Source organism: Epinephelus fuscoguttatus, linkage group LG18 (genome assembly GCF_011397635.1).
Source record: "Epinephelus fuscoguttatus linkage group LG18, E.fuscoguttatus.final_Chr_v1".
Lineage (NCBI taxonomy): Eukaryota > Metazoa > Chordata > Actinopteri > Perciformes > Serranidae > Epinephelus > Epinephelus fuscoguttatus.
In genome coordinates, this window is record NC_064769.1 from 1532501 (window position 1) to 1542500 (window position 10000).

At 37.7% G+C, this 10000-nt stretch overlaps 1 protein-coding gene across 1 annotated transcript in view; it reads left to right on the forward strand.

The window, feature by feature from the left end:
• The window catches only part of slc12a2 (solute carrier family 12 member 2), a 112852-nt gene that overhangs the window by 102447 nt on the left and 405 nt on the right, over positions 1-10000 (forward strand). The window contains exons 25-27 of the mRNA XM_049603991.1: positions 2712-2847; positions 3144-3211; positions 4266-10000. The exon at positions 4266-10000 is cut by the window's right edge and continues 405 nt beyond it. Coding sequence (XP_049459948.1) covers positions 2712-2847; positions 3144-3211; positions 4266-4401 — 340 coding nt within the window. The 3' untranslated portion in view covers positions 4402-10000. The remainder of the gene's footprint in view (positions 1-2711; positions 2848-3143; positions 3212-4265) is intronic.

Genomic DNA, 10000 nt, shown 5'->3' on the forward strand with positions numbered 1-10000 from the left:
TACCATTACAAACTAGAAACCTGAATAAGAGTCGTATTAATTTTTCAACAATAATAATAAAACAGATAAGAAAGACTATCTATACTAAACTACATCATAATCTCAATGTTGATCTAAAAAATGCTCTAAGATTATCCTCCAACTCCTACTCCATTGTTGTACAAAAAGTTTATATATGTCACGGTATCATATGGAAAATCCTGCAGCACATAGAAGCAGAGCAGAAATCCACCATCAGCCATGTAGAGAGCATTATCCTAACACTTCCCAAAGTGGGATGTTCCTTTATGAATATCACTCACATCGAAAGCAATAGAAAACCATTGTTGATTTTCATCGATAGAGTTTATCTTTACTATATTAAACCTTCAAGTACATGAATCACATGTCATCAGTCTGCATAAATGAATATTAAACAGGTGAGTCTTTAGCCAGAGAGCAAGTGCAAGACTGGATCTCTGCCACCCTCATGTGTTTGTGTGAAGGCATTACATCGGTAGATTATGGCTGCAGAAGCAGAGAATTAGCAGCTCAGTCAGGAGAGCTTACATTACATTTCTGTTTGCTTTGAACATATAATGATTAGAAAAATTATATATTTATTGGACATGTAAATCACTACTTTCATCATAATACAATGTTAACACTTCTTAAGACAATGATGCAATATTAGCCAATCACAAAGTCTGCCACAACATGTAAAATATGATTGCTTTTTTACTTCTATTTTTATTTGTATTTGTTTATCTAATTTACTTCTTTTTTTATTTACAAATTGCTGTGGCAATAAAGGTATTTGAATTGAATTCAAAATTAAATTTATCATGTGCTCATTTAATGCAGTCTATTAGAGAAGAAGCTGCCACCCCTTTTTTGGCCATTAAAGATAAAATCAACACAGAAATAACTAACTGGTTAAGTGCATTCAAGTTTATTTTAAAATGACTCCCCTAACGCACATAAAACAGCACATAGGAAAGCCCTTTCTGAAAGAGGTTTTCTTTTCAACCCTAACCATGATCTATTTTACTCTTTTCATACTTTGCTACTCTACTTGTAGTTTAACAGATTACATGGATTATTTATACTTTTTCTTTCTCCCCGTTGGTTTAAGTTGCTGCATCTCCTGACAGAACAGCACGGTTGGATTTCAGCCTGCATGCATGTTGCATAAGCTTAATATTGTTGAAACAGAGCAGCTAATGTTGCTGTAGCCAGAAGTTAGCACCTGGCCAGGCAGGTAACATTACATTGTCTTAAATCAAAACAGCATTGTTTACATACAGCATGTGCTTTGCCTGTTGACCTGTTGTACCAAAAATATTTCCATACTGCTGATTTATTCCCCAGAAAGCAACAATACCCTTATAGTCTCTTTTCTAGGCTGCTTGCCATTATCTGCCTGCTGCTCTTTGACGGTGAAAGAGAATTTTAAAATAAAGGTGTTACCTAAAGATGATGATATGGAGCTATGTTTCGACTTTGCATCGATGATATTGAAGCACTGATCATTGTATTGATTCATCAATCAAGATCAATAATCATTACAGCAGTAATATTTATATGATTTTACAACAGACTCGTTGACAAATAAATGGGGCTCTTTGACGGATATTCTACATATTTCCATATGGCTTTTGGTCATGTGGATCCACAACAGGGTTGTTTTGTCTTTTTCCTGGAATTTTCAGGATCACTACAGCTCATTCCATTTGTGCTTCCATTTTGTAGACCTGTACATCATTGATATCACTTATAAAAACATACTCACCAAATTAATATTTGCGATTTGCTGATATTACTAAAAAGGAGTCAGAAACAGACAATCAGACAGGTTGGAAAGGTTAGTCAAATTTATTTGGAAGAGAAATCCAAGCAGAACACAAAAATCAACCTATGCCTGCTGTACTTACTTTAGTTGTATGCATCCTGCAGCGCGGTACTGTTAGCAGCATTTCAGCTATGCTCCCTTTCAGTTTGATCTTTAAATAAGGGGTTTGGATGAACTGTTGACTTGCTACCCAATCGATGTCTTATATCAATATCACCACTGTAATTGATAATAACCAGGGCCAAACTACAAAAGTAAGGCTCAAGTTTTAGTGCTTCAGTTATGCATTATGCTCTAAATTTCTGCATGATTTGACCAAATAACTTACAAGAAAAAAAAACACTTTACACAACCCTATCTGGTGTATCACTGAGAGAGCAGTGACACCAAACTCCTCTGGAAAAGTTATTGATTTTAACTCTCCATACAGAGTCATATTAGAGGAGCAGTTACACCAAACTCCTTCAAAAAAAAATACTGATTTTTAACTCTTCATACGGAGTCATATCAAAGTAGCAGTTACAGCAAACTTGAGTTTAAAAAAAAAAAACAACACTGGTTTTTACTCTCCATACAGAGTCGAATCAGAGTAGCAGTGACACCAAGCTCCACTGAAAAATACTCATTTTAAATCTCCATGCATTGTTAGATCAGAGGAGCAGCTAGACCAAAATCCACGGAAATAAACAAAAAGATTTTAAATTTTCCACACAGTGATTTGTACAGCAGTTACACAAAACTCCACTAAAAAAACACAGATTTTAATTCTGTAGGGAGTCAGATGACATCAAAAAAGTGAACGCAATATAATTGTGTATTCTTTAAGGCCTTATGATGCTTGTATGAGGGGGGTAACCATAAAGCTGTTGTTCTTATGCAGCATGGCGGCCTTTGAGGAGATAATCGAGCCGTATCGGCTAAAGGAAGATGACATGGAGCAAGAGGCAGCTGAGAGGCTTAAGAACAGCGAACCCTGGAGAATTACTGACAATGAGCTGGAGCTATACCGCGCCAAGGTCAGCACCCTACTAATCACTATAATTCACTGTTTTCTGTATCGTACTGTGTATTTTGATTTCAGATGTTTAAACACTTTGTCACTGTTGAACAAAGTCCCATATGATTTCATCTTACCCAAGAAAAAGTCAGGCGAGTGAATGTAACTGGCTCTATTAACAATGTGAAAACAGTTATGTTTTCAGCCAGCAGTGTGGCTCAGTGTCAGTGTTGCAGCAGCTTGTGGTAAATACTGTATCTGGTAAGCTGATACCTGAATGTTTGAACCTGTATTTGTGTTTGTTTTGCTTTTCAGACTAATCGTCAAATCAGACTCAACGAGCTGCTGAAGGAGCACTCAAGCACAGCCAACCTCATTGTCATGTAAGCTGCTGTGTGCGTGTGTGTGTGTGTGTGTGTGTGTGTGTGTGTGTGTGTGTGTGTTTGTGTTTGTGTGTTTGTGTGTGTTTATGTTTGTGCCTATGCCTGTGTATTCTTTAATAACACAGATGGCCTTGTCATGTAATGGTGCATCTTGCATCTGTCTAATTCTCTTGAATACAATATCTTCAGAACACCTTGAGTGAATTTCGCCTAATTAGGCAAAAACATTAACTCAGACTGAAGAATAAACTGATTAGACTTTGGTGGTCATAGGTCAAAGGTTAAGGTCAATATGATATCACAAAACGTGTATGGGCATTACTCAAGAATTCATATGGTAATTATGACAAAACTTCACACAAATATCTAAAAGGATATAATAATAATAAAGGGATGACATTTTATATTTAAAAGGTCAAAGGTTGACTTCACTGTGACATCTTAATGCTCTGCATAAAACACTTTTCTGGCCATTTTTCAGTGCATTTGGTCAGATACTGAATTGGTGACACTAATCCTGGGTGTCCACCTTGAAACTGTGCTGATTGATTTTCTGTGCTGTCAAGGGGAAGATGTGTGTGAAGCATCCATGTTTTCACAGACATGGAGGTAAACTGTAAGTGCAACTTGACCAGTGCGTGCATATGAATCTTATATGTTTTTAAAAAAAAGTTTATTATGGGTCCTTGAAAAGTCCAGGAAAAGTTTGCAAAATGTGTGGGAACCCCCTGTAGGTGATAGGTGACTTTAGGCATGTTCTTATGTGGTCTCTTATTTGATTAATTTATTTGTATTTTATTCGGGCATATATTTCAAACATGTGCTTGTGTTGAGACAAGCGTGATTATTTTATTTCATTTTTGGTTTTGTTAATGGAACAAAAAGGGTTTTACAGAAGCATATCAATTTAAAAGTGAGGTATCAAAAGAAGTAATAGCTTGGTATCACTACTGATGCTCTGGTATTACATCAGTAGCAGTATCAATTAATTAAAATGAAGCAGCTCTATTAACTATTGCCCTCTCTTTTTCTTGCCTCCTCTTCCTCTTGGCAGGAGTCTGCCATTGGCCAGGAAGGGCGCGGTGTCCAGCGCCCTGTACATGGCCTGGCTGGAGGCGTTGTCTAAGGACCTGCCTCCCATCCTCCTGGTGCGTGGCAACCACCAGAGTGTCCTCACCTTTTACTCTTAAATACACATGGAGAACACAATTCAAGTTTTTAAGTCTCACATCCACATCTGCCTGCGGGAGCAGATCCACATATACATCCAGTTCCTGTCTTAACCTAAAGGTGCACCACATACACTTCAGAGACGGTAGAAAACACAGCAAACTAATAGAAACAATGCTGGTAACGTGAATAAAGCTGAAGAATTCAATAATGGTCAATAATGGTAGAGATGTGTAAAAGCCCTACAAGTGATGGAGGTATGTTAGGGTTGGAATGGGGGGTGGTTTTAAGGTTGCCCACTCTGCTCCTTTCTTTCTTTTTATTCTAAGACGTCTGGGTTTTTCTATTGTAGCTCTAGTTTCTTCTAATTTCCTCATGACATTTCATTTTTGTCAAAGTTTATTTCTCTCAGGCTCCAAAGCAGTTGTGCACAAGGTTCACGTTGTTGTTCTCGTGATATGAAATATCTTGATGTCATACTTGTTAAGTTCATTGGACCAGTTGTTTTATTTGTGATGCAGCAATAATCACCCTGTTGTTTTCTTTTAATATTGGGAGAGAACCATGCAGAATGCTTTGCAACACCTTCTAAAGCCTTATGGATGTGCCTTCCAGTTGAATCAGATGAAAGAATTATAATCTCTATCCAGATTGACAATATTGCTTAATATATTAGTGGACAATAGTTAGTTTATTGAGCTTTAAATGTTATTCCTTCTTAGTTGGAGCATTGTATTTATAGGAGTGGATTGTATGAATTTAATGAAGGGTGTCCACTTGATTGCATGAAGACTTTCTCTTTTACCCTAATCAGCATGTTTGTTTTGGGCCATAGCGTTTTTATTTTTTATTCACTTTTGAGTCTTCCTTTTTAAAGCTGTTGAAAATTTACGATATTTACACCTCAGCTTCTTGACACAAGACAGTTTGTCTTTTAGGCACAGTGCCTAAAATGTTTATCTGGGTCTTAGATTTAAGATCTTGTTGTTCATGAGAAAAGATATGAAGCCAGTTTTCCATTCACCTTGTCAGGTGGAAATACCGTCTCTCCCATGTAGCTGCTGAGTGACTACATTAGTCTTTCTTTCAACAATTTTTGTGTTTCTGTGTCCACATGTATGGTTCTTCCCCTGAAAAGAAACTGCTCTATCCAACAAGCTAGCTAAAACCATGCCTTAATGCTAGAACTAATGATTGTCATGAGTTCCTCTTCTCTTATAAGCCATACTGGCTGGATGGTTTGTGGGTAAATGCAGATAGCGATCCATTGACCACATGTTATGAGAAATATTTCAGCACAATTGTCTTCTTTACTGTATATGCATTTTGATTTTCTTCCCATAGTCCACCTGCATTAGTCTGTTGCATTGCTTACTGTGGGCCTGCTTGTTAGTGAAGTGGTCAATCAGTAACATATTCCACTTTGTCAAAGTTAGTGCCACAGTAGACTTGAGTTTTGCACTCCTGCAAGCCTATCTGGCTGCTTGTTTGCAGTCTGAGTGTATGATGGACTGCTGGTCTCCCATTCTGACAAAGCCTAGATAGGCAGAGAGAATGAACGACACGCAAGCCTCATACTGCAAGGCTTGCTGGCAGGAAGAATGTGACATTAGAATGTGTCAAGGCTGAAGATATACCTCTATGCATATGAGCTTGTGTTGCTTAAGTACTTGTAATAAAAGTCCATGTACAGTACATGTGAAAGGATCTACATGCCTCAGTTCATATAGGGGGCACATCAGGCACTGGCTTGTAGCCTTTTTACGAGTACCATGGCTCCAACAGAAGCCATGTATAGACCATTTAACTATTTTTAACACTGATGTTCTAAAAAAGGTTGAATGTATCCTGCTGCTCTACTATGGTCATAGACAATGTTGTCTTCAGAGAGACTGATTTCTTCTTTTACTGAGCTGCTACTTTTTGGAGGCAAAGTTACATTTTTTCTAAAGGTGCATTCAGACTGAATGCAAAGCGAATTTCAAAAGCTCCACCAATGTTTATCAAATCAGTGCAAAGAGGGCATGCAAATTTACCCCGGGCAGCCCATATTGAGTCAAAGACACATCTGAGTGAGTCAAGTTTCAGTACAAGGACAAAAATCCTGCTTGTCCCAAGGAGCTCCAAGTCGAGACAATAGGGAGACTAGAAAAAGAAAACAAGCTGAGTCTTCAGAAGAATACAGAATGAATAGGAAGTTAATGGAGGGTTTGGAAATTAAAGTTGCTAGCCAGTTTAAATTGAATGGCTGGGCAGTCATAAGAGGCAAATAAACACTTCAGCAGTTAAATTGCATATATAACATGAAGCAAAAATCTGTGTTGAGTCTGAGCACACCTTAAGGTTGGCATCTTTGGTGCCCACATAAATATTCTGTTTGAGTGCATTGCCCTGAAATTAATAATTCCATTTGAATTGCAGAAAGCATAAGAGACCATGGTACCAGCAGGATAATGATTTTAACTGCAGTTAAGTAAAAACATTACTGCACAGTTGATCGTGGATAATCCCACACTTCCACTGTTTGCGAATGTCAGCAGTTAACATGAAAGGATCTAAACTGCCACACAATTTAGAAGGAAAGGTCCATCATGGATTTATGGTAATAGATTAGAAACTGCCACAAAACTAATGGGATAAAACAGGGTTTTCTTTAAATGTAATGTACTTCTTTTTCTCTGCCTTTCTCCCAGGAACTGGCAGTTTTAGTATTTAGCTTGTTACTTTCATGTACTCTGTCCTTTTCTGTATGCAATTTCAAAAGAGGATTGTGACACAATGCTTAGGTTAGTTGAATGTACTGTATAATAAAGAACACTAACACTAGGAGTTAGCATACATAGTCTCTTTTTGCTTCCCATCATGTTTATGAACTGTTTCCTGCGTCAGTTGCAGTTGGTACAGTGCAGCGTTCTGTGTGTCTGCGTCATACAGCTGAACCCCATCATTCATTACTCTGTGCTTCACCTGTAGATTGTGTAGGGCAGGACTTTGATATATGAATGCATGTGTGTGATGTGAGGGGAGATTATGAGTGTATATATGCTTTTAGTACATACACATGAACTATATACACACTCATGCTCACAAGTCTATTAAATATACCCAGAGTACTTTCCAACTATGTGAAAAGTATGTACTTGGTGAGGAACTGTAAAACTTTTGATTGAAGGCACAGTCAAAGACAATCCCTGCTCAAGTTATAACACACGATAGCATCCCCCAAATGTTAAAACATCCTCCCAGCTCACTGTTAGTTTTAGTTGAGGTCATTGGAGTCAGGTTTGAACCCAGTCCATGTCAGACCCATTCAGGTATTAGATTGGTTGACAAACAGACTCTGCCCCGTTCAGGTAGTTAGTTGTAAGTTTAGACTGTAAAAATTAATGAGTATACTTGACTCATATTAGGGACTAAAAGTTGAGATATTTAGTTAAACTCTGTTACTAGTAAGTGACACCAACTTTATGAAAGTACAACATTTAATCACTTAAATGCCACTTTGATTGGCAGTGGCATTCCAGAGTCACAATTTGGTTGGCATCTGTCAGTTTTCCTGTTAGTACAAAATGATTAAGCACATTGATCTCTTGTTTAGTAGCTCCTAAAACAGTTTCTTACTACAGTTGGTATATAGTACATACTGTCCTTTTTGGGAATTGTGTTCATAGTATGTATTTTGGACAGCAAAGGTTTAAGAATATTGCGAGCTAGAAGGAGATGCCAATATTTGCGGCCCCTATTGCGTACTATAACAATCTAGGAGTGTGTCTTTAAAAGAATAATTTAGCTACAAATTTATCATCTGTATATCAATTACTCATCCTGTGTTATGTTGAATTAGTGAAGAAAACTTTCAGGCATACCTCCAAGCAAGCCTCTTTGGTGAAGAAACAATCCAAAAACTTGATGAATTGGGGTGAAAGGTCCCTGCATTTAACAACAGCAAAAAGGTATGCATGCATTTGAACTCTGCTGGTGCATTCCATTGAGCAGAGTTCTAAATCACAATCTTGCCCAGGTGCTCTACTTGTCCATGCGTGAGACTGTTCAGGTTCGGGTGAACTTTTAAGTTTTAAATTAATAAAAACTAACATAATCTGGGCTTTTGTTTTTTTGTACAAAGCAGAAACTACTGTCGGACTGAAATGGACTTGTTAAAGTCTGAGACAAGCAAAATCTGCGATTTCTTTCTAAACACATTATACATTTTAGCAAATACTTGTTGAAAACATGAAAAGACTGTGAACTGTGTAGTACTGAAGTGTGGAGTTAGACTGTTCAACCGTTTTGTTCTGTTTGCAAGACAACACACTGGAGCCGTCCTTAACATAACCTTGCAGTTAATACGACTGACATTTGAGCTCATGGTATCAGTGTCGTTACTTTCTCCCACTCTGTCGGTGGTGATTTTGCTACGTTCCACAAGCTCTCTGTCACTTAACAGAGATGTTTATTCATATTTATTAGACTGAAAGAACTTGGTCATATAAACACAAGCTAAACAGCTGTCACTAACAGACCTTTTAGTTTTTCTGGATGAATCAGCTACCCAGCCTGGCAGCAGTTACTGCTCACTGCTGTGGGTGTGTGCTTTGTGCTAATGTTAGCTGCTGAATGAGAGGCTATAGCCAAGCAGCGGCTCTCATATCCCGGTTCAGAGGGTTTGTACTGCGACTGTATGCTGGCTTAGCTGCAATAGAAGAGTCTGTCGCTGTGCAGCAGCTCCTTCAATGTATCATTTAGTTTATAATGCATACCAAACCGAAAGCCTCATAGCGACCAGGTTAATACAAATACGAGTACTGTTACACCCCTTCTGTTTATGGGTAAGTGTTTTGAATGGTAAGGTGTTAGTACTCATGCATTTGTTTGCAAAGTACTGGACATATGACTGAATGAATGAGACTAAACGGATATTGTGATCTGGTGTAGCTGTTGGACCTCAACGACTTCCATTCATCAAGAAATTTTCCATTTCTGGATTTGTCATTCACTAGGGGCATGCGAGGGAAAAAAAAAAAAAAATCTTCAGGAATTCAGTGTAACATGGTGAGTCATTAATATACAAATGGGCATTTTGTGGATGAAGTGCTCCTTTTAACTCCATTTATTTCACATCTGCTATGAACACTCACCCTCCCTTACTATTACACAGCAACAATATTACAAACAAGAACAAGAGTTGCTCTGTATTTGTATAATAAGGAAAATATATACACCTATATATACACATGTATTAATGTATTAGTCCAACCTGGAGGGGATTTTTATCTTGACATGTCACATTAAATGAAACAAGAAGACTTCCTGTCAATATTTTACAACCAAATAATAGTGTTTGTGTCTTCATTTATGTCCTGATAGATTGTAAAACTTGTCAGATAATACTACTGTGTTTTACTGGAGAAACCAAATGTCACCTCTACTCATATGTTACACCATGTCATCATTTGACATCTCATCATTCTATGTATTATTTGCCAAAGCCCCCTTCCTCTTCAGTACCCATCTGTCATGTGTTGAGCCATGAAGATGGATGATGTTGTCCACGCTGCAAACTTAAACTAAACTGTAAATAAACTCCGTAATCTAATGACATAAATTGAGGGAGTGGAA